At 47.4% G+C, this 25,329-nt stretch overlaps 1 protein-coding gene across 1 annotated transcript in view; it reads right to left on the bottom strand.

The window, feature by feature from the left end:
• The window catches only part of GPC1 (glypican 1), a 211,003-nt gene that overhangs the window by 19,147 nt on the left and 166,527 nt on the right, over window positions 1-25,329 (bottom strand). Inside the window, exon 3 of the mRNA XM_058031230.1 lies at window positions 9,873-10,264. Within this exon, the coding sequence (XP_057887213.1) occupies window positions 9,873-10,264 (392 nt within the window). The remainder of the gene's footprint in view (window positions 1-9,872; window positions 10,265-25,329) is intronic.

The raw sequence follows: 25,329 nt of genomic DNA, 5'->3' as shown, positions 1-25,329 counted from the left end.
AGCATTTCTTTATACAAGTTAATTATTTCCTGAAAAGGTGTCTGAAGGACCAAAGTGTGGGATGCAGAGAGGAAGGCCTCAGGGAAGTGAAGAGATATTAGTGCTGGGAGCAGCTCTGTCACATCCTGCAGTCACAGGGTCAAGCAATGATCCTTCCCTCCCATCCCAGCTTCCTGAGAGCTGGAGAAAAGTGGAGCTTCAGGAAGCCACAGGCACCTGGACAATCTTTTCCCCAGTGGCAGCACCAAGCTCCAGCCAGAGCAGCACAGAGTGTTTGGGCTCTGCTCTCAGGCTCAGGACTGAGCCCAGGGCCAGTAGCAGGGCTCCTCTGTGCCCAGCAGGAGATGGGCAGCTCCTCTGGCACCCAGAGCCTGCAGCCAAGCTGCAGATGCTGCTTTTGAAGTAGTGGCTTCAAACAAAGGAAAGATAAAAAAAAAAAAGAAGAATAAAAGAATTATCCGACCCCAAATCCTTTCTCCTTTTGAAGCCTGGCTTAAAAGCAAATGAGAACCTGCAGCCTAGTTGCAATGTGACTGGACTCCTTGGCCTTCAGGGACCTTTAAGTACATCTGAAAGGCATTTAACACCAATAAAATAAGTTGAGCTCTTGCTGGTATTTTTCCTACCCCCCTTCTCCCCTTGCACATTCCCCCCAGGCTGCTGTGAGCCATCTGTGCCTTGCTTCCCAGGGGAAGCAGGGTTAGGTAGAGTGGAGAGACGTGGGGATGGAGGGCCAGGCCAGCCTGGGTGAGAACTCCAGGCTGCTGGCAGTGCTGTCACAGCCCACAGATGTCGGAGGGACAGGGGCAGGGCAGCTGGTGGAGGGATGAGGCTGAGCTGGTCCTTAGCACTGCTGGTGGAGGTGATGTTCTCTGGGTTCTAGTACCTCTACAAATCTCACCCAAGGCAGCGTGAGGGTGGCCTGCAGGGAGCTCTCTGTGCTGTGGAGTTGGTGTTCCCACACTGACCATGTCCCTGCCCCGTGGCTGCTCTCCCATTCCCTGCCTGGCTCTCATCTCCCAGGAGCAGTGCAGACCCAAGGTGGGCACTGGGACCTGTGATTTTGGTTTGGTGTGGGGTTGGTTGGGGTGAAACAAAACAGCTCCAGATGTGTCAGATATCTGTCAAAACGTGCCTGTACTGACTCTCAGGTCTGCTTTCCCAGGTAGAAGGCCTTGCTATCTGAATGGCCATTCTAACCTCCAGAAGCAGCAGTTAAACCCAGTGACATCAGAAAATTTAGGTTTCCAAAGCAAGGGACGCTCTGGAGCCAGCAGACACAGGCAGGTCTCACAGGCAGGCTCTGGAGGCAGGAGCACTTGGAGCTGGAGACCTCCCCAGGGCTGGGGCTGAAGCAGCCACAAAGGCTGAGCCATTCCTGGCACCCTCACTCACGGGATTTGTAAAGGCAGGAGAGGGAAGTTCTGCCAGCTGAGAAAAAACCTTACTGTGGCAGTGTCTAAGGGAAAGCAGGTCAGCTCTTCAAGCCACGGATCAGGCTGTGTGTGCTGGGAAATGCAGGCAGGTATTCACAGGCACTCCAATTACCCCAAATCCCTTGGCTGGAATCCTACAGTTGGGATAAAGCTGTCAGTGTGAAGAACAGCAGCTACAGAAACAGGTCAAGCAGAGGAGCTGATCCTGCTGGGCCAGCAGTGAGGAGTGCTCCTGAGCTTCCTGTGGGATGCCCAGCAGCCCAGGAATGGGCTCAGAAAGCCAGCCCTGCTCTCTTTTAGAGCAAACCAGCACTCTGAGGAGGGGTTTGTGTCTCACAGGGGAGTTGGCCAGCTCTGTGCTCAGAGCTGTCTGCAATGTGCCCATTTCACACTGGGAAACATTTCACTTTTACAGTCTCCTCGTGGAGGGACCCTCAAATATTATGATCAAAACCCAGAAGGGCTGTGATGTTCTTTGCCCCTCCACATGCATAACTGGAAATGTGCTCCATCCACTGGGCAGTCAGTGGCCACTTTCTCTGGTGACAGGAGGGGAGCTGCAGGTGTGCCCAGCCCTGGGCTGGTGCAGAGGAGCTGCTGTGGGGAGCACACCCTGCTCCCTCCAGCACATGGTCAGCAGCTGCCTTGTGCATGTTTATGCCAGCCCTGATGTAATTAGCACCTTGATGTGTGTTAAATGAACCAAGCTTTCCCATTTTTCAGAGTGAAACTCTAAAAGAAACAGCTGCAGGGCTGACAGAAATATGATTCTTTCAAAGTCTAATGAATTGTATAATCACTTCAGTCATTATTTTGCATCTTCCTTCCATAAATGCACAGCCACGAGTCCTTGGAGCACGGGGAGGTCTGAGCCTCACCAAGTCCATCATTCAGGATCCATCCAGTTCCCAAACCTGGCAGGGATGAGGGGTGAGCAGGGCACAGGCACAGCGTGCTGGGGGTGGCTGTGCTGGCTCTGGTGGCACAGGGGGCACAGAAAATGCCAGCAGAGTCCAGAGCCCCTCCTGCTGTCACCCTTGTGTGATCAGTGCTCGCTGTGGGAGGGACAGGGAGGATGGAGGCTGATGCCAAATCCATGCCCTTCATGCTCCAGCACACCAGAGCTGCTGTTGGGCCTCAGGCCAGACAGACTGCCTGGGTCCAGCCCTGCCAGCCCAGCAGCCATGGCCATTCTGCAGACTCAGGGAAAAAGATTTAAATGTGATGGCTGGGGTAATCGAGGCAAACTGGGGTAGCAAAACAGGGAGGAACATTGTTCCCATCTCCCTCCAGGCAGTGGTGAGGGCACCTGGAGAGGGCAGTGACAATGGCTCCCACAGCTAATTGGGAGAGTCTATGTCTTTAGATTCCTGTCTAGTACCTAAGTGCCTTCAGATATTAAAAAGAGAGAGATCCACATAGACAGACAGACTGCTGCCATGTCCTCTCCCTCCAGAGGATAACACTGCAAGCCAACACCTGCCTGTTCCACACACTCCCTGCTCTGCTCATTTAACACAGGTATTTCCAGCTGGTACAATTTTCAATCCTTTGAAAACTAGATTCAATTGACTTTTAACCACCAGGTAAATATGGGAGACATATATCTACTTTCCTGCATTATTTCTATTCCATTCAGAACACCTATGGGTTTTTATCCCTGAAGGGTTGTGATTGAAACATAATAAGGGATAGAAATACTGAAAAGTAATATGTGAAATACATAAGGATGTATTCAAGACTGCATGCTTCTCATCCAGCTTGATTTGAATCTATCCAAACAAATTCCAACGTTATTACAAAATTCCCTCCCCAGCAGTGCTGGAAAGGAGCAGTGGTGTGTGTGGGGCTGCTGTACCAAGGTGTTTAAAGCAAGAAGGCAGCTGGTGGCAGGGTGATGATGCAGGCAGCACAGCCAGCTCAGGGAAAAGGATATTAAGCTCCTGGGTTTGCAGGGGGAATTGGGCTGACTGGAACTTAGCTCTAAAATGGTTTCAGCCATGCAATCTCACATACAAACTGCCAGGGACAGCTGACTGGGCAAGAAAACACGAGGCACTTCAGCAGAGGGGACACTTCCCTTGGCAAGGAAGGGCAGGTCCAGCACCCTTCAAAGTCACCCAGCTGTGGGCAGGGCTGGGCAGCTGTGCCAGAGGCTGCAGGGACAAAAGGCAGCCAGCCCAGGAGCTGCTGCAGGACCTGTCCCTCAAGGTCAAGGGTTTATCTCAGTCACAGGACGGGGTGTCTGCAGCACTGCAGGGTTCCCACCTGGCCCTTCAGCCCTCCTCGCCCTCCTCCTGAGCACAGCCAGTCCTGCAAAGGCTCCCTGGGGCTTTGTGCACCCAGTGGATTGCTGCTGAGCCTGCAGCACCACAGACCTCCAGCACAGGCACTGACAGCTCATTTTTGGAAAGCCTCACCAGTGGTTTGCAACAACAGGAAGGAAAACCAAAGAAAAGCCCAGGCTGCTGCAGCAGCTGCTGTTGGTACCTGGCTGTGGTGAGCTGCAGCCCTGCACCCTCCCCCATCCCCTCCTGCTGCTGGCACCAGCACCCGGGATCCTGCAGCTCCCTGCTGCACAGGGAAACTCTGCAGGACACAAACCCACACATCTCTGCCACGCAAACCTGCACAGCTCGGGGGCATTCACATATTCTTTGAACAGGGAGAGACATAATTCTCTCTCCCAGATTTTCTTGGGAAGCTGAAAGTCTGTGAGAAAGCTCAGACAAAGAAGGGAAACAATTCTTATCTTCACTTGCTGCATCTGTTGTTTGGCACATGTAGAATGTGTTATGGAGATTGTTTACCAAAAGAGATTTCTTAATTGGACTCTGGTGATGGTGTTTTGATTGATTGACCAATTAGGTGAAAGCTGTGTTGTGGCTGTCTGTAAGGGTCACAGGTTTTTCTTGAGTACAGTATAATACAGTATAATTTAATAAAGCATTTGTTCAGCCTTCTGAAATCATGGAGTCAGAGCACATTATTCCCCACTCAGGAGCTCATTGCCACAATACAGCTCCAAAGCCAGAGCTGGGATAACAGCCAGGGACAAGGAAATAAAAGTGGGGATATGAGGGTATTGCCACTCAACACTGCTGTGGAACAACATCTCATAACATCTACTTACAAACACTAACACTGACTTCTCAGGATCAAGAGGAAGCCAATTTAGATAAATGATGAATACTTTTACAGAAGTGAAATCCTTTAAAAGAAATAACATGTTATTTATGGATTTGTGTGCTTGCTGCTGATGCTCTCAAAAAAGATCAGCCACTGAAAGGATGGAGATGTCCCACCAAGCCATGGCACCAGAGTTCACTGCTCCTGAGATGCTTTAGCACAGAGGTTTCATAGGTGGGAAAAGAAGATTTTATCTTTGTTTAATTCAGTAAGATCAATTTTATTTCTACTTCACCAGAAAAGCAGCTGAAAGCTGAAAGACAGAAGTGAAATATGTCCTTCCAAGCTGTGGAAAACAGAGGGTATGAAAGATGGCTGCAGTCTTAAAGGACATGAGGACCATACTGTCTTTGTTATGTTATTGACTTGTTGGAAATGCAAAACATGTTTAGATAAACATTATTTTCCATATGTCCTATCAGCACTTTCACTTAACCATTAAAAACATTTCTAAAAATCTATTTTTAGGACTTTTTAATTGGAATTTGGTTTCCAGACTGACCCACCATGTGTTTAAAAATTACTCATGTGGTAAATAGAAAAGCTGCCATGTACCTTATACTAACAGAAAAGTTTAAAAAAATAAGACTGAAATAGATTGTGAAACACAGTATTGGCTAAATAAAAATGTACTGATAGCTGACTTCAACTTTCATTGGTGAAATGAAATACAGCATTTAGTGAAAAAGCTTATACAGAAAATCATTGTATTTTGTTTCAAACTCAAGTGAGAATTAGCCTTAAGAACATCTACTGAGAAAAGGAAATGCAAACAGCTATTAAAATTGATTATTTGAGTAAATGTTTCTTGCTTATGTAGCTGGTCTTGCTTCACATCAATCTCCACTACCTTGGGAAAACTTAAAATTTAGAAACAAGAACCAGTGAAGACCCAGCAAAGGAAAGATTGTCATAATAACTCATTTTCTGACTGATGAGCAAAATTCATTTCAAATCACTTCCTCCTGCTGCCTTTGGAAATGGAACATCACGTGTGTGCTCTCCTGACAGGCACAGGCTGCTGCCAGGGCTGCCAGGGGGCTTGGAGGGCTCTGGGCACTCTGGCATTGCCAGGGCAGCTCTCCTGAGTGCCCAGGGGTGCAGGAATGCAGCACAGACTGGGCAGTGCCCTGTGTGCCCCTGTCCCCAGGGCACTCTGCAGCACAACTGACCCAGGGGGGCTGAGCAGTGAGAGCACCACGGGACAAACCCAGCCAGGGTCACAGCCACCACTGTTTGTCACCCTGCCTCTCCCTCAGGGCTTTCTGCTGCTGCTTATCAAGGGTTACCTCTCAGCCCTCGCCATTCCTTCTGTCCCAGCTTTGCTCTCCCACTCCTGCAGTATCCCAGGTCACTTCTACCACGTCTGTCCCAGGAGTGTGCACAGCAGCTGCTGCCAGCAGGGAGGGAGGAGCTCAGGGCAGCAGTGAGGAGCTTTGGTTAGCAGTGAGGGAGGATCTCTGGGCTGCAGTGAGGGAGGATCTCTGGGCTGCAGTGAGGGAGGATTCAGGGCAGCAGGCAGGGAGGATTCAGGGCAGGAGGGAAGATCTCAGGGCAGCAGGCAGGGAGGGTCTCAGGGCAGCAGCTGGCAGGCAGTGACTCCACCAGCACGAGGCCCTCTCCTGTTTGCATGATGCTCAGAGCTGGAGCAAATGCTGGTTTTGGGCAGCTGCCAATCTCACAGCCAACGACCAGGATGCTAAACAGAACTGGGAGATGGGTTGTCCCTCACGCTGGCACGCAGCATCCCTGGGGGAGCTCCTTCCTCAAGTGCCCTGCACTGGGGATTTTGTGGCTGCTGCTGTTTTGGTGGCTGCTGCGTCAATGCCAGCGATGAAAAACTCACTTGGCATTGTGCAACTCAGATGAAATCCTGCAATTTGTGCTGAAAGCACAGCTACAGGAACACAGAACCTGCCCATGAACACAGAGGTGCTGCCCTGACCCCCCAGGCATGCCCTCACTGTGTGTCAGGGCAGGGTGCCAGCCTGCACATCCATCCTGCCCTGCCAGAGCCACACCAAGCCCAGCCCGCTCCCAGCCCAGATGGCAGCACTGCCACTGCTCTCTGTGCCAGGCCAGGTCAGTGCAGCAAGCACCAATCAGAAGTTTTAGGACTTGGTGTCAGAGCCTGCAGTCTGTCAGGGTGACTTTGCCTTGAAGCTTGGATGGCAGTAAAGATGAAAAACGGTTCTGCCATTTTCTCCTCATCTGCCCTCAAACTATTTATGCCCAGCAGGTCTCAGAGGGGCTGCTCCCACACGTGGCTCCTGTTCCTATCCCTGGGCTGCCTCTGACACTGGGGCAGCTGAAGGCTGGGGAAGAAACACCCTGTGGGCACAGTGAAGAGGGAGCAGGGATTAAAGAAATCTCATGAAATCCACACCTGTAGCTCACTCAGGGAGGCTCTCCCCCACTTAAAGACAGCCAGGAGCTCTGGCAAACAGCATCAGCCCTTCTCTGGAGTGCCCAGTGACACTGCCTCTGCACAGGGACCTGAGACAGGGACAGAATCCAGGGGATACACTGAACTGGAAGTGTCCCAGAAGCTGAAACCAGGAGGGGTTTAGTAGAAATCTGTAGTTTTCCTGGGATTTGCAAATAAATACATAAACAAACAAACAAATAAATAAATAAATAAAATCTATTTTGTCCCGAAGTCCAAAGCTAGCTAATTTATTTCTAGGTGTTCATTTCAACAGGCCCCCTCAGTCCTCCTGACCAAACCACTCGCCAGTGCCCCATATGAAATTCCAACTTAAAGACTGCTGCCACCAGCTGACAGGAAAGTTGAACTCCAGTTTCTGACCTTCTTCTGATGTCACAAGTACAGTACAACATGAAAAATGACTAGAACCAAGGCACCAGTTGTGGGTTGAGTCAAGCACTTCACATCTATTTGACACAAGTATAAATCCACAACTAAAATGGCAGTAAAGAAGACAGGGAAAATGAGCCAGTTTTGGTCCTCATTATGAAATCAGCTCTCAAGAAGGCTGTGCTGAGGTTTTCGGACTCAGTTCACACAACAGCAACACACTGGATTAACTGCAGTGTCAGGGAGGGCTCCAGTGAGAGAGGAATGGTTGGGATCCTCCTGGAAAACCCCCCATCCTGAAGGAATGGACTGGGGGAAGCTGAGGGAAAAGGAGGATCTGTGACTTGTCATGTTCCCCACATCCTGTTTGACAAGTGATGCCCAAGAGAAGGAAAATTCAGAAAGGGGCAACCAGAATCAAAATCCAGTGGGCCAGAAGCCTACATGAAGGTGGGGGAAAAATCTGCTGCGTGTTGGTATCTCAGGTCCTTCCCCTTGGCTGATGCCATGCCTGCAGTTTCCCTGCCAGCCTGTTTAACCACCAGCCTCAGCTACAGGCAGGATCATGCCCATTGAGCTGGAAATCTCTGCCATTCAGAGGATTTATGAAAAGTATTTTGCTTTTGTCCCCCTGAAATTACATCATTCTCCTCTTTTATCTGTCTTAAGTGCCAGGAGAGTGTGATGTTAATGAGATGTACAAAGGCTTTTGGGTAGCTGAACAGTTTTATAGTCCCACATTGATAAATTAAAGCATTTGTCACTGTTACCACATTAATGTTTCTTCCTGAGATCAAAGCCTGGATTTGCTGCATTAAGTGGGACCGTCCCCTGCTCCATGTCACCACACCTGAGGAGATGAATTGTGCTTCTGCATTTCTGCATCCACAGCTTCATCACACCCTGATTCTCACACCTGCTGATTCCCATCTCCACATGAGGCATGCAAGCCTTTTTTTTTTTTTATGATGGATTTTCTCCTTGCTACCTGTGTGGAAAGCCTGACTATCTTGTTTCAGGACAATCACTTTCTTCTGGCTCTGAAAGGCTGTTTCTGCAGTAAAGAATAGAGACAATTTCCTTCCTTCTGCAACCCTGGATTCAGTCATATTCATTTACATTTATATAGCACCTTTCATCCCTGAAGATCCCAATGCACTTTACAAACTCCCCCTCTCTGTACACAGAAGCTGTACAAATAGACAGGCTACATAAACAGCCACAGGATCCCAGTGCCAGCCTCTGAAACACATCCCTGTGCCTGTATTCCCAGCACACTCGTGGCCATCCAGCTCTGCACACATCCCCATCAAGGAGGAAAACAAGGCAGTGAGATTTAGAGGCACATCAGGAAGCACAAGGGATCTGGGCAGGCAGCAGAGTGGCTTCACAGCCTGGCTGAGTGACATCTCTGCTGCAGGGGTTAAAATGAGGCAAAAACTGATTTGGGGTGAGTTACATCTAAGTGTTTGAGTGTTGTTGGCAGTGCCTGTAGAAGTCCAGGTTTGCTGCTCCCTCCCACTGATGGGGAACCCTTGAGTGTGGTATTCACATGCCCTCTGAGCAGAGAGAAGCTGTGGGACAAGCAGAGGAGAAGGAAAACACAATTCTGATCTGGCTTGCTGTGCCTGTGTTGTGCCAAAGTAGAATGCAATGTGGAGATGGTTCACCCAAAGTGAGGATGCCTTGTTCCCTTGGCCCATCAGGGCCAGGTGTGTGTGTGGGACTGTCATGGGACAGTCACCAGAGAATGAGAGGTGAGTGCAGGGTGAGCAGCTGTGAGCAAGAGTGAGTGCAGGGCAGATTCAGTTTAGATACAATGTACACAGTACAGTATAATACAGTAATTCATTGGCCTTCTATGATGGAGTCAGATGCATCATTCTCTCTGTCTGTCACAGACATCTTTTCATTAAAATCCTTTCATTAGGATTTTTCCTGCTGAAGCTGAGAAGTTTCAGCAACAAAATGTAAACAATGGTTATCTGCTGCTGTGGAATGCAACAGGTGGATCCGTGATTGGTCTCATGTGGTTGTTTGGATTTAATGACCACTCACAGGGGAGCTGCTCTCACTCTCTGCCAAGACACAGACCTTTGTTTCATTCTTCTCTATTCTATTCTTAGCTAGCCTTCTGAGAACTTTTCCTTCCTTTTCTTTTTAGTATAGTAATAATGTAGTATATACATCATAAAATAATAAATCAAGCCTTCTGATCATGGAGTCAACATTCTCACCTCTCTCTCATCCTGCAAACCCCTGTGACCATGGTCACATCTCTCCCCTTTGCTGGCGTCACCTTTGGTTTACAATACTCGAGTAGTTATTTTTTTAAAACTGGAAAGCCTTTGCTTGCTTTGCAATGAAAACAAGGGAAACACCCCCTCTCCCAACAGGTGAGGATGGAGGAGAGGGGAGCAGCAGCGTACCTGGGACACCTTTCTGACCACGTCGCTGCCCACCAGGAAGCCCTGCGCGTAGGAGCGCGCCGCGATGAAGGCTCGTGTCGCCTTCAGCTTCAGCTCCCGGGGCACCTCCCCGAAGGGCTTGTGCTGCTCGGCGTGTTTGACCATGCAGTCCAGGTACTCGTCTGTGATGTGGTACTGGGGGTTCAGCAGCTTGAAGAGCCTCTCCAGCAGCCGTGTCCAGAACTCGTTGAGGGCCTCCTCCAGGTTGATGTTGGAGCTGCGGTAGTAGCGGCGCAGCTCGCTGTACAAGTCCTTGAACACCTTCGCGTTCTGAGTGTACAACTCTCCGTACAGGCTTGGAAAGGCATCATGAAGGGCCTTCTCTGACTTGTTCAACAAATCCTGGAAATAACCTGAAAGATGAGAAAAGGAGAGGTGATGCATCAGCCAGACAAGCTGGAATCCGGCAGGCTGTGTTATTGGGCAGCACAACTGAATACCCTGAGAACAGGGAAGGGCCCTAACAGAGCTTCTCCTCCAGCCAGCACTACCCACACTCTCAGGTCTGAGCCCTAGCCATGAAGACAGAAGGAGGAACTTCCCCTTGCCTCTTCATGCTGGAGAACGGGTCTGGGCCTCTCTAGCAGCCTCACCTGGAAGCAAACCTGGGGTCTCTTTCTGAATCCTCAAGGTGTCACAGTGTCACTCATAAGTTTTCCTCACAGCTGGCATTGCTTACACAAACCCTAAGCTGCCACCTGTTATTTCCAAAGCCCTGGTGAGATGAAGCAGGGCTGCCAAGCCTGCCCAGGGACATCCCTGGTGGTGGCAGCCAGGCTGACTCTGGGCACAGCCAGAGCCTAGGTGAATGTCAGGAACAGGCACATCTTCCTGGGGACTCCAAGGCAGTGCTTTTTAACCAAGGCCAACATTATCTGGGCTTCTCATCCCATTTGCTTACTTGGGTGTGCATCCTGCTCTTGTTCCAGCATAAATAACAGAGTGCTTTTACACCCCTGGTTCAGTGGTCTCAGATGTGACAGAAATGTGACTCTTACTACACACAGCAGGGTAGGAATGACAGATCTGACTCCTCCCTTACCAGCATCTTTAGGTATTCCCATCATCTCAACTGCCTGCTACCTTCAGGCTGAGACCACACAGGAGGGAACTCATACCAGGATTGGCCTGATCCAATTAACAGATTTACATAAACAACTTTAATCATCACTGAAGTCAGTCAGAGGAAAAATACTTTAAATAATAATTTTAATTTCCATTACACTTGTACTTTTAGGGTCTTTTTGAAGCAAACCTGATTAAACTATTCTTTAAATCTAAATGGCTACTATTTTTTTTGGTGATGTGTGATAAGCTCTAGTTGGAAAGAAACTGTTATTCAATTAAAATCAAACAGCACGTATTTAGGTACATAAATTAACTTCACGGTGCTGGACATATAAGAAAAGAAAGAGAAGCTCCTGAAAAATGCATACTGCATGTACAAAGCTTTATTAAACAAATTTTTGAGGGAATGGTGCTGACTACAATTAAAGATGTCTAAAATTGTAGTACTAGTAAAGCTCAGATCCATAAATCTTGCTCATATTCACTGACTGAGAAGGGCCATACAAGCTTTCCTATATTAATAACCTCTCACTGGTTTCTCAGATTTGAATGAAGCTAAAACTTAACAGGTAAATTGACCAAGTGAAAAGAACCCTCTGTATCTGCTCCACAGGTTGCTAGCACTGAAAATTCCTGTGCTATTTTAACAAAGCAACACTGAACATTAATAGCCTGGCCTTCTCCAGCCCCCTACAATGTGCTGCTTAAGAGATTAAAATTTGACCGAAGAGATTTTTGTTTTTAAAAGACTGTGAGCAAACTAGGTGTTAGCAGAAGTCTGGTTTATGCAGAAGTAGAAAGTAAAAATCTGTTATCTGGAAAGTTGAATAAAAACTGGTTTTCAAATGTACTTTGGGCAGAAATTTATTCTTATTCAACATGACTGGGTGGGAAGTTTGTATCTCCAACCATTTTCACTGGGATCCCTCCATCTCTCAAATGACTGATCATGCACCTTCCCCACCAAAACTGGATTTCTCCCTACAGACACCAGGTATCAGGGCATCAAAGTCACCTATGACCTTGCAATGGGGGGTTCTCAATAGGGGAAAAAGACAAAAGCTGATCCCATCAGATTAATAAAAAGAGATGCTGCACTCACAAAAACAAAACACAAAGTTTCTCTGATGCTGAGAGGAATCTAAAAGCTCTTCCCTTACCTTAATGTATCACACAAACACTGCTGGTTGCCCATTCACAAGTTAATTAAACTGAGCTCAAACTCCCTTCCTTGTACAATCACTGTTCTTTCCTGTGTGACAAGAGACATGAACTGAACAATTTGCTCAGCAATCGAGGTAAGACATGCAGCTTTGCTCTCACCATCAGGAGGAAGAAAACACCAACAAACACAGCCCAATTTGTCAATTCAAGGCAAAATTACTTTCTTTGTTTTGCTACAAGAGAAACAAGATATATATCTCCCTGTCAAAAAATTGGAGACTGCTCTCAAAAAAGTCAGAGCTAATTAAGGGCTGATGAACTGTTACTTCTCACCCAAGTGAGGGAACACTGATTACAGCCAATTCATCTGTGGCTGGTTCTAACAAAGTTCTTCTAGATTTCACACACTGAGGGGAAAAAAATCTACAGTAGCCAGGGAAAATTAATTAGCAATTAAGTCTACACGTGTTTGTGATGAATGGCTGACCTGGCAGGGAATTTAAATGCCCATTTTGCAGCACCAGAAGGTAGCACAAAGTGAGGTTTGTCAGGAGGGATGCAATGTCCCTGTTCCTCAGTACAGTGTCAGCTGAGATCTCCCAGGAACACTGCATCTTCTGAACACCCTGAACACTGCATCTTCTGAACACCCTGCCTGCTGATGTCCAGCCTTGTAATGAGTTTAGGCACGTGTCACAGATCAAGGATGTGCAGGGCCTTGGGACAAGACAACTTGCTGAGGCACAGTTCAGGCTCCTGCCATTCTACCTTGATTTCAGGTAGAGGGAATGATTTATTTGAGGGGGAGCAGCCCATTATCTGCAGCCATGGAGGGTGGGGGACCCTCAGGTAATGGGGTGCTGCAAGTCTCCACTGCTGCTACCAGGAGTTGCCAGTAACAGGGCCAGCAGGTCCCTTTGGATCTTTTGGTTATCCCTTTGGATGTGTCAGCTCCCACTTGCTCACCACTGCAGGGTCTACCCTGGCTCCCATGAGCCCATGGAGCAGCTTCACCCAGGTCACAGCTGGACACAGCCCTAAGCCCCAGAGCTTTGGTGGGTGCCACCATGTTCTCTGTGCCAGCAGCAGGCTCGAGCTGTGAACTGCAGCACAGGGCTTTGTCACCTTGGGAATGGCAGGGATGGAAGGAAAGGGCTCAGTGGCACTGCAGCACAGGGCTCTGTCACCCTGGGAATGGCAGGGATGGAAGGAAAGGGCTCAGTGGCACTGCAGCACAGGGCTCTGTCACCTTGGGAATGGCAAGGATGGGAGGAAAGGGCTCAGTGGCACTGCAGCACAGGGCTTTGTCACCTTGGGAATGGCAGGGATGGAAGGAAAGGGCTCTGTCACCTTGGGAATGGCAGGGATGGAAGGAAAGGGCTCTGTCACCTTGAGAATGGCAGGGATGGAAGGAAAGGGCTCAGTGGCACTCAGGCACTGCAGCACAGGGCTCTGTCACCCTGGGAATGGCAGGGATGCAGGGAAAGGCTCCCAAGGAGCCCATGCTGCAGCTCTAAAGCCCTTCTGGCTCCAGGAGGCACCACTGCCCTGCCATGCCTGGGGGTAGCAGCACAGTTGAGGTGGCTCTGCAGAGGGTCCTCCCCTCTGAAAGGATGGATTTGCTTCCACTCTGAGTCACAAGAAAGCAGCTACAGATTCTGTGGACCTGTGCTGAAAAGCTCATGGCTGTTCTTGGCTTCTTGGAGCCTTGGGAATTAGACAGTACCAGCCAGAGACACCTCCCTGCAAGTCACCTGCTAAATCTATGACTGGCTTTCCCCTCTTTCAAAAAGTTTCCTTCAGGAGCCACTGCCAGGTGAGTCCTTCCTCAGCCCTGCCAGCTGAGGGACACAACACTGCCAGGCCCAGCAGGTGGCTTCCAACACCTGCACTTCAGGCAAGTCAAACTCAATCTTCCCTGGGCCAATGCAAGGCACGGCTCCTCAACCAAGGCTGCTCCTACATGAAACATCACCTTTCACACCCTTTTGCTGCAAAGTATTCAAAAGAAAAATAAAATGAAATGGAAGTCTGTTTTATTACTATTATTATTGCTTCTCACTTCCAGGCTCAGAAACAAGACAACTGGCTTTGCTCAAAGGAAGTTTGTCTTTTGGCAGAGGCCAGGTCTCAAGAACTCTGCCTCAAATGCAAAGATGCCAGAAGTTATGAGTAAAGAAATGAAAGGTTTCTACAACCAAAACAATTCTGCCACCTTGGCTTTCTCTTGCTGTTGTAGTGACAAAAACTTACTTCTAGAGAATTAAGTTTTCAGCCAGAATCTATAACCTTTGCATTCAAGAGAGATTGCAATTCCCCACCCATTTCCCTGCTTCGCAGCTTCCCAGTGTTCGCAGCTCATATTTTCACAGTTTCCACATTTTCACAACTCTGGATTCAAATTGGGAAGCTGTGAACAGCACAGCAGGGAGCGGCAGTTCCTCTCTGAAGAGAGAAAGTTTTGAGTTTCTCCTTCCTCAGACCCCCTCTATCTATCCAAGCTCTCTGCTGCCATTTGATCACTCAACATCTGGAACACTCTGGGGTTTCTTCAACTTAATCCAATGATGGAATGGGAATGGATGCAGGAGGGAAAGAGATCACTGAAGGAAGACCCAAATGCCCTCTAGGCAGGCAGCAGAGCTGGCTTTCTTCAAGCTCCATCAAATTTGAGAGGCATGCTAGAGGGAATATGAGAAATGGAGAAAGGTGACGGAATTTCAATCTCAATATTATTAGAATTTTAAGCAGAAAGCTATAGTACAAAATGTCTTACACACAACAGGGAAGAGTTGAGACTGGAGGAACACCAATGGTGTTCTTGTGGAAATGCTGCAGAACTTTTGCAGCAATGGGTCAAATCAAAACCCTCCTGCTGCCCAGACAGCTTTGCCTGGTGAGCTCTGTTTGTGGTCCGAGGGCCTTGCCATGCATGAACTGCCAGGACAGATGGAGGTGGGGCAACACCATGAGGAGGAGGAAGGGGCAACACCATGAGGTGGGGCAACACCATGAGGAAGAGGAAGTATCAGATCCTCAGTCTGGAGGATCAATTTCTCAATTTTGAGTGAGCACATGAGCCTGTGGTGGAATTCAAGAAGGGCCAGAGCCATGGAGCTCGGGAGGAAGGCTGGGCAAACACTCTGTGAACAAACTGTGGTGTGTCAGGACTGGACTGAAACAGGAGAGGAAATGCAGCTGCTGCTGTGCTGTCCTGAGCCCCAGCCAGAGCAGGGAAAGAAGGAGATGGAGGTGTCTGCTACAGCAGAGCTCCTGCTCAGTGCCAGCCCTGCTGGTCTGAGGAAGAGTCTTTCCCTGGGTGAGCTCCCTTTAATGCCCTGCTGCACTTCCCAACACCAGTTTGCTTCTCCAGGTGGTTCTAATGCTGGTTTTCAGTTAACCTACTATTAGGAGGGAATAACTCAGCAACAGGTTTAAGCCATTAAAATCCAAATCTAATGCATTAATGCCTATTTTATTCACTTCAGCAAGTACAATGACACTTTATTTATAAAATTGTTTTTACTAATTTAAGCACTAGCCATGGCTGTGCTGAAGGGCTGATATGAATCCAAGAGGAGTGACTGACTCTTGTTCACACCTTGGCTGTGTCCTTCCACAGGAAATAACCCCAGTGAGAGACTTAGCTCCACGAGCAGACAGCCCTGGATGCAGCAATGCTGGTGCCATTTCCCTCTCTCCTCACAGCTGCACACTCCTGTAAAACTGCTGCTCTGGGGCTGTGTCCTGAGCCCCTCTGGAGAACACAATCCCTCTCTGCTCTCTTCTGGATCATTCCCATGTACATCCCTCCCAACGCCCCTGCTTGGTGGCTGTGACCAAAGAGGCATCAAGATAAACCAAGACTCACACTGCAAAATACCAAACCCAACCAAACCAAACCAAACCAAAAGCCCCAAAAAATGGAGATAAAACCAGCTTTTCCCTAGAAGTCAAAGAATGAGTGGTGTGAATGAATGTGCTGGGAAGCAAGAATTATGAATGTGCTAGGATGCAAGAATTATGATGCCTTCAGGTAATACAACTTCAAAACTTTTAGGATTTGCTCCAAAGAGCCACTTGACTGATATTTCCTCTGCACAGTGTGTCCTGGGAGTGTGAGCTGAGAACAGGGTGGGAACACAGAACTGAAGAGATGTTGTGGGTCAATGAGACACAGAGTGCCAGCTCTGCCATGGAAGATCAGTTTTGTACTCTCCTAAAGCTGCTCAGTGCACAGCACAAAAGCACTTCAAGACTTTGACCTCAGTCCTGCTGGAAGGTTGGTCCAGGGCACCTCCTCTGATAGGAGGATTTCTTTTCTCAATTTCTGGTCAAAGTTCCTTCTTTATCCACTTCGTCTTTGCCAATATGGTGCTGTAGTTCAATTGTTGGGCTTTTTCCCCTGGAGTTCACTCTTTGAGACATTTACTCACCAAGTCTCACACTTTCTCAGCATCTATGTTGCCTTCCTACACAAATGAAGGTACTTTCCCCTCTTTACACCTGACAGGCTCTCCAGTCCTCTGGATCACTCCACCAGCACCTCTCCTGCTTGGCATTAACTCTTCCTAGGTGTGGGTGGTCAGAAGCACAAAGAACAACTCCTTTCCTTCACTGGCAATAACACTGTGAATCCTGCAAGGACTGCACTTGCCTTTTTTAGGAACACATCACATTAGCATTTCACAGACTTTCTGCCACCAACTGGTACATCCCTAATTCTCCCCCTTGCTATTTCCAACCAATTAATCCCTAGCTGTATGCCTAACTCTGAAATATTGAATTTCATCCTATTTCTATTATTTTGGTTGTCATGGTTATCCACTATCCTCTTCAATAGTGACAACTTTTCCCAGCACTATGCCACCAATTAATCTCATGACTGCATTTCCTATCATTTGTGCCCGTTTTTAATGGGGCTGTTAACTAGGATGGGGTCTAGGCCTGTCTTGAGAGCCACAACTGGGACCTCCCTCCAGGCCAGGAGCTCATCTTTCAACACAGTGTATTGCTGCCTCCCCCTTTGCTAGTTCACCTGATAATTCCTTTACTAATTTCCATCTTCTTCAGCTTAATTAACTACTCAAGACACAGATGCAAATGTCTTTGAAGTCTCCTGAGATGGATTAGCTGACAGAACAGACATGAGCAACAGTGAAAGCAGCTTTGGATATAGGATTTGACAGAATCTCTGCAATCTCTGACTCAAGCTGCCTTTGGGTAAGAGCAAAAGCTGGTCTTTCTTAAACTGGTTTAGACTGGGACACACAGCAGACAGCTTGCTTCTTGTGGCAGGGAAAAGGAGAGCTTTTTGAGAGAACAACAAAAACCTCCCCCTGCAAAGGAGAGATGCTGTTGCATGGAAATGCTGTTTGGAGCAGGGCTCTGCTGGTGAGAAGAGGAGTTCTGCCTGGGAGGAAGCACCTCCTGCCACTCCAAAGCATGTGCACTTTTCCTGCCAGGACCTGGATAACATTTTCATTTCATGGTGTTCAATGGCAGAGAGATGTAATAATGTGCAGCTATTTCTTCTTCTGCATACTGCCTTTCCTCTGTCTGTACAGTTTTCCAAGACAGGTTGCCTTTATCTAAGTGAAGCAAGACTGGATGCAGCTATCACAGCAAGGAGTGGAGGATGTTCCCTGGCAGGGAAGCTCCCCAGAGGAAAGAGCTGCCCTTACTCCAGGAACAGGGGGAAGCTGGATATTCTGCTTGTCCTGACAAGCACCAGGGCCCAACAGGGTGTCACCCAAGGTGACAGCAACAAGCCTGGGTGTCACAAGCACAGCCACAGAGAGCCTCTCCAGCCCCAGCAGCAGCTCTCTCTAAAACATGGCTGGTGAAGAAACCACTTCAGGCTTTGATAATCCCAGTACTCAGTATTTCCATCCTCATGACCCTTGGAAACAGCTCTGGGCAAACCTTAAGACACCCCTGAACTCAAGTTCAACAAATCTTCAGAGACAAGAGACACTTGGAGCTGGGGGTAAAGAACACAAAATGATCTGTAGGAGGGGCAGGACAGCAAAGCCTGTGATAGACTGCAGCACTAACAGGAATCACTGATGCCCTGTGCAGGCTGACCTAGAACAGAGACCAGACAGAGCTAAAGAATAAAGCAGGGATTTGTTAAAAGGCCTCAATGGATCCACCTTGGGCAGCACAAGAGCCCAGCCAGGGCTGCACCCAAGATGAACCAAAATGGGCCCAAAATGCACAACTGGGCACGGGCTCTGTCCCTGGGATCAGTTCTGCTCCATTTGCACCTTGCAGTTCATTGTCCCATTCCAGCTTTGGCCCAGGCAGTCCCACCCTGCTTGTTTTTCTCTCTCCAGCCCACGGTGTTTGTGCTCCTGGGCTGAGATTTGGATCATTTGTCCTTGGTGCCCAGCTGGAGCAGGAATTGTTTTGTCTCCCTGCTCTGTGCACAGAGCTCACCATTCCCTAATATGAAGCTCAGAAGTACATAATAAAGCAGCACAGAATGTGAAAAAGATAAAAACTAAAACCTGAGGCACCACTTCCCCTCCCTTGGAGCACCTGAGCCTGCTCCAGCATTCCCTCCTGCCGGGCAGTGTAAGGGTGAGGAGGGAGCTGGAGCAAGCAGCCTGCACCTGCCTGGAGAGGAATTCAGGCACCACACAGCCCCTGGGGTATCAAATGCCACAACACATTCTGCCAGCTGCTTGGTAGGTTTTTGGTAGCTTAGGCCTGGAATTTCCATGTTGGGAACTTGGGAACAGTGTGGGGTGAGGGCACTGGTGCTCCAGGGGTGGGGTGATGGAACAGGAGGTGGCATCGAGGTGTGCCCAGTTTGTGTGGCTGTGAGCGGGTCAGCAGGGCTGCACTGCTGCTCCTAGGCCAGACTGTTCACAGAGGGTTTTCAAACATCTAATTCCAACCCTGCTCTCCAGCCTGCCTGGCAGAGAATGAAGAGCTGTGCTGCTGTGAGGAAATCTCCTCACAGATTGGAAGCCCTTCTGTAGGGGATTTGCTCTGTTTGCATCCAGGGTGGGATAAGCAAATACAAGAGATGTGAATCTGAAGATTATTTTACCCACGTGTTTTCCTGGGATCTGAGCTGGGCAGGGATTTTAATCATGGCACTTTCTAAATGTACCTATGCTACAACCAGAGACTTGCAGCAAATGATGAACTGCAAATATTGCCCTAGCAGGCTCTTATCAAACAGATTTCAGAGCAACCTCTCTGTTAGATAAGGACTGGGGAGATGTGTGGGTGGGATTCATAACCTGGGAGTCGAGTCTGACCTGGCAGCTCAGTCCTCACTTGAGGAAGGGCAGGCACCTCCCTCTTTATCATGAGCTGAGCTCTTCTTTACAGCCACTCCTCTCCCTCTGGACTGTAGTAGGAGTTGGGATAACTGAGCCAGAGCAAGCTGAACTTTTGGATAAATGAAATTTTGTGAGATAAATTTAGCTCTCATTTTTCTCCTCCAAGAAAGCCTGCATTTAAAGGCAAAGCAATAAGCACCACAGCTATCACTGACAGGAACATAAAGGCACTAAAATTAATTGCTAATACTGCCTGTTCCTTTCCAGGTTTACTCAGTAAGACCTGAAGGGCTCCATTTCTCCAAGGGTAAAATAAACTCAGATGTTTAACAATACTGAGGGTTGCTGGCAGTTTTAAAAGGTGTGATATACACCCTGGATTACAGCACACACCTCTAGAGCAAAGGGATTTTTCACTCCTTTATTCCAGCTGAGCACTGGAGCTGGTGAGGAGCTGCAGAGACATGGCAGGAACGAGACAAGCAGTGGATCTGCTTGGGATGTGCTCACAAAGGTTGTCACTTTCCCAGGAACACCATCCCAGCCAGCCTCAGTGAGGATGAGTTTGACTTTCTGTCCTGTCTCAGGTTGGAAATGGGGGTGTGTGTTCTATCCCCACCTGTCAGAGCTGGGGCAGTTCTGTGCTGTCCCTGGGGCAGTTTTTCCTTTCTCTCTCCCCCAGCCAACCCTCCCTGCAGGAGATCTCTGCTGTCCATGGCCACTGAGTGTCCCTGCAGGGCTGAGCCAATCCCAGCATCCCATGGGGAGATGCTCCGCCCAGGGGAGGAGCCAAGCATTCCTGCCTGGATCCAATCTGAGCCTGGCACAGCACAGCAGCCTTTGCCCCCTGCACTGCCAGAGGAGCAGCTTTCTGCTGCCCTGCATGGCCAGAGGGAGCCCAGGCCCATCTGCAGCAGCCCTGGAGCTGCAGAGGAAAACTCCCCCCTTGTGCAGGATCCCTGCTGCAGCAGAGCCACAGCTGGCACTGCAGGAGGGATGGGGCTGGGACACCTCCCCTATCCTGACTCTGTCAGGGCTGTTTTATATTACTAGGATTTTGTTTGTTTGGTTGGTTTTGGGGTTTTCTGGTTTTGTTTTTTTTTAGATTTTTTTTAATTGCCTAATAAAGAACTGTTATTCCTGCTCCCATACCTTTGCCCCTTAATTTCAAAATTATAACAATTCCTAGGGAGGGGGTTTACATTCTCCATTTCAGGGCAGGCTCCTGCCTTCCTTAGCAGACACCTGGCTGTTCAAACCCAGACATGCCCCTTTCAGCAAGCTCCAGAGAGCTGCACCTTAACCTGCACAACACCTCAGGGTGCTGCCCTTGCTCCCATCTGCACTGCTTGGGCTAAAAATAATGAAGCCTTTATATATTTCAATATATATATTTCAGCTTCTTCCTTCCTTATTAAATATACCATGAACCAATTTGTCATTCAGTCAGGCTCTTTGCAGTATTATTTTAATTGAGAAAAATATTGGTGAATTATCACTTCTTTAGAATTAAATGTATTTGTCTCTGCAAAAAAAGCAGAGGAAACAACCCCATGGTTTGTTTCTGCATTCACAGAGGTGCTTGAGCATCCCCATTACATGGTTTTACAGATCAAAACTCCTTGTTTGAGTTTTGCAAAAGCTGTGGCAGTGAGAACTGGCTTTTTATCTTCTTCATTAGTGCTGCCCTCTGCTCTGAATGGCCTCTAGACAATCTATTTATTGTTGGGTTAATTAGATCATTTGGATCTATGCTTGGCACTGCATTTTTGCAGTCTAGAGTATCTAAGACACATGGTCCTTGAATCTCTAAAAATCTTCAGTATGTGACATGTGGGCTTTCCCAAAGGAAAAAAGGAGTACAGGAATTACTGGCTGTGGGGATAATATTCCAGACAGGCTAAGTTCCCCTGTTATTATTGCAGGAGTTTATCTAAGTCTGTATAAAGCCCTTAAGCTCTAGTGTTCTCTCCTTCAGTGCCTTCAGAAAATAACTTGCCTCTTTGTGAAAATATTTTGCTCCCATGGAACCAGCATGAAAAGAAGAAATAGGTAGAGATGGCTGCAGACAGCTGATGTTGAGATGCAGCCTGAAGAATGCAGCACAGGTGTACCTCTGACAGCTGGGAGTGGGCAGAATGTACATACAGACATGCACATCTGTTCCTGGAATCTAAAATTAGTCTCAATGGCTATTTCAATAGAGATTAAATAGGGCTATCGTATATACAGATCCTCTAAAATAATAGTAATTAATATTATTTATATGTATCATTAGTAATTAATAGAAACATATACTACCAATATCTTAATATACTATAGTAATATATTATTATATTTATTAATGATAAAAATATCTATATTTATTATTAATAGTTAATCACAGCACACTTTCAGAAATTTGGAACAGTCAGAAGGATGTGGGTAACAAAGCCCCCCCTCAATGCATGGGGATTTTTCCTAGGGATAACCACATGGTATTTCTTTCCCCAGGTGACTGCTTCAAAAGAAGCAAATTTTACCAGTTGTTGAGGAAAAGAAATTCATGTTCTCTGGCAGATATTACAATAATAAATTCATTAGCAAATTTTAGTTTCTGCTCCATCAGATGGCATCTGCTCTGTTAAACACCTCTAATTTCACCTTATCCAAAGACAAAAATCTAGATAAAGACAGATTTTCAAAAGACCCTAGCACCATTTAACTATTTCTGTTTTAAAATACAAAGTCACTTAAAAAGCAATCCTAAAGGGAGATTTAAGCTCAGCTTATCCAACCTTTACCTTCAAGGCGTTTGTTGGTTTTTTTAAAGGTTGCTAGGCCTATAGTGGCTGTAACAGACTGGGATAAAACCAGTGGATTTTCTGAGTTGGGAGCTTTGCTGAATACCCCAGGTGGGGCTGGCTGAAGCCAAGGGGAGGTGCTTGAGCACTCAGGGAGTGCTGGATCACAGAAAAGCACCTAAGTGGGAACAGTTCTTTCTAAATGGATGGATGCAGATGTGGCACCAGACCAGCCCTAGCTCAGTGTCCTGTTCCCTGAGCTGGTGCTGCAGCTTCATGAAGAGAATCAGCTCAAAATCAGAATGAGTTAAACACTGAGACACCACAACCTACAGCCACCTGAGCTGTACTGTACATCAACTGAATTACTGCTGGCTGATTTTGCTTAATTTCATTGAGGTAGAAAAAATACCTTGTCCAGTACTTACACCTTTTACTATTATGTCTGAATATATTTTCTAACTGACATAAACCTATTTTCTTTAGTTTGTGGACTATACACATTACATATTACTGGCATGATTTATTACTTGTGTATAAGTCCCAGCATGGAAAATCTGCCACAAAATCTATTTGCTTTGGGATATTGGCAGTCACCTCCACACTGCCAATGGACATTTAAAACTCATCTCAACCTCATGTGGAGGAAACACAATGGCTTGGGAAAGAGTCTGCAAAGAGTTGAGAAATGTCTCATCTCCCATCCTCACTAATTCCATTCTGAGATCTACACATTACAGACATATTTGAAATTTGTGTCAATCAAACATAAATAATTTCAAAGCACAATAAAACCTTAAAAGCCAACGTGCCTGGGTGCCTTGTGCCTCTCAGGACTGTCCCTGGACACATCAGTGACTGAGGACATCTGCACCCATCCCTGGCTGACACCCAGATTATGGAACAGAGATCAAAATGCAACTTAAATAAAATATTAGCTGGGAACTGGAATGGTTAACTGAACTCTGGCTGCAGCTACACTTGGGAAAAAGCAGAGAGGAAATTACACGTGCTCCTCTTTTTAAAAATTCATTTACAACAACTAAAAAAAGGCTTTGGTTACCCTGAGATGCTGGCATGCTCCTCCTGCCTGAGTTGGGGTTTCTGCTGCTTTTGAAGCATCTCTGGCTCTGGTCCAAATGTGGATGATGGGAGAAATGGATACTTGTTAAAAGCATGGGCTTGATTCACTTAACCAACATAAAACTTTCTTTTTTTTCCTGTCAGGTTTTTATCTGAAGTACATTGCACCAGTGAATTGGACATGAGTAACAAACCCTGAGCTCCTTAAAATATCCCCCTATGAATACAGATTAAAATCCTCATTAAACACCTTGATAAATTAATGAATTTCTAGGGATGCAGAGAGGTTGACAAGCAGCTGTCATCCACCTTTTCCTCTAACCACAAATGTTTGAAGCCAATCAAAATAATCTCAGATCTGGCAGAAGATTTAGAACAGACAAAAGGAAATACTATTTTAAACAGCTAAACTATGGAAAGCCTGCCTCCTGTTAAAAAATGTCCTGGATGCTGAGGACTAAAATAAATGCAGAAGATGATCAAATCAGGAAAAAAACAAACAACAACAACCAAGTCCATTGGGTGGACATGAAACAAAGCCAACAAGCCATCCAGGGTACCAGAACAGAACATTCTTGGGGCAGAGGCACACAGGATACCTTTGGAGCTTTCTCTGTAAGCCAGGGTGCACCTCACTAATTGCCATTACACTAATTGGCCCAGGATACTCTCAAGATCAAGGTAAAAACCAGAGTGGATTTTGTTCTGTGGGAAAAGAAGGCTCAGAGCACAGGCCCAGCAAACCCAGCCCAGGGCCAGCCCTGGGTCCTGCCTGGCCCACCAGGGATGGGGCACTTGCAGCCTCCTACAAACAGCACTGGGGCTTGGCCAAGCTCCTCTTTCCAGCACTGCCCCCCTTCCTGATGCAGATACCCTCCTGTGACCTTGCTGTGCCTCAGTGCATCTCCAGAGATCTTCCATAACCCAGAAGCTCAGTGATTACTTAATTAGGACAGTAATTATGTAGCTCCTGTTAATGAGAAGCTGAGTGCTGCACCACTGTTTGCTGATGTGCAGAGGTGCTCTCTGGCCAGGAGCTCACACTGGGTGAAGCAGATCATGGCATGGCCCAGCTCAGTAACAGCTTCTCCAGGTGACACAGATCCAGCTTTTTCTTTACAAACACACCAGTGAGTGAGACCTGAACATCTCCTCTGCCTGGCAGTGAATCCATGGAAACCTACAGAGTTATCTCATACTACCACTGAAACAACAACTGTAATAAATGCAGCTCAGTGTCAGCTCTGGGCAGAGGCAATAGATAACAAGGCAGCCTGAGCAGTGCCCTCATTAAGGCTCTCTGGTAAGGAGAGCCCATCCTATAAATTGACTTTTCCGTGCCTGTTGTGGTGCTGGGTAATTCGACAATTTGCCTTTAATTCCCTCAGGATGCTCCATCTGGGTTCAGATCAATGGCCCACCCAGCTGTTTCAGCTGAACTCTGCTTTCAACTTGCTGACTGTAAAACAGCCATATCAATTCCTGGTGTGCTCAGGAGAAAATACAAGTGGTGAGGTGATGGATATTCCCCAGAGAATGTCTCTGAGTGAGCCAATCTGTGTCTGGAGGAACCAATTTTGGGTTGTGTGAGCTTTTCAAAAGGACATAAGTACAATTCTGTGCAGCTTAAATAGCAGAAAGCAAACTGAATGACATTTCCCAATGTTTGGGGGAGCAGAAGAGCACTCCCAGCCCTAAAAACCACAGATGTGGAAGCAGCTGACTGGAGGAGGACCAGACCTTGACTGCCACATGCTGTCACAGTGCCTTTTCCCAAATCCCCATTTACACCCTGGAACTGCTGTACAGAACCAACAATTTACAGAGCTGATTTCCTTCTCTTTTAATTCCAATTTCAGCTACATGCTCGGCAACTTTGTGTTTATGCTGCTCTAATCTCTTTGAGGAGAGAAAGAGTAGCTCAACTGTTGATTAGCAAATTGCAGGGTAATCTCAGTTCCTTCCAAGCTCCCTGGGTCCCTCTGTGTCCCTCTGGCACTCTGTAGGACCCACAGCATTGCA

The sequence above is a fragment of the Melospiza georgiana genome, chromosome 10 (genome assembly GCF_028018845.1).
Source record: "Melospiza georgiana isolate bMelGeo1 chromosome 10, bMelGeo1.pri, whole genome shotgun sequence".
Lineage (NCBI taxonomy): Eukaryota > Metazoa > Chordata > Aves > Passeriformes > Passerellidae > Melospiza > Melospiza georgiana.
The sequence above is the reverse complement of the archived record's forward strand: the minus strand, read 5'-3'. Positions and strand labels throughout refer to the sequence as shown.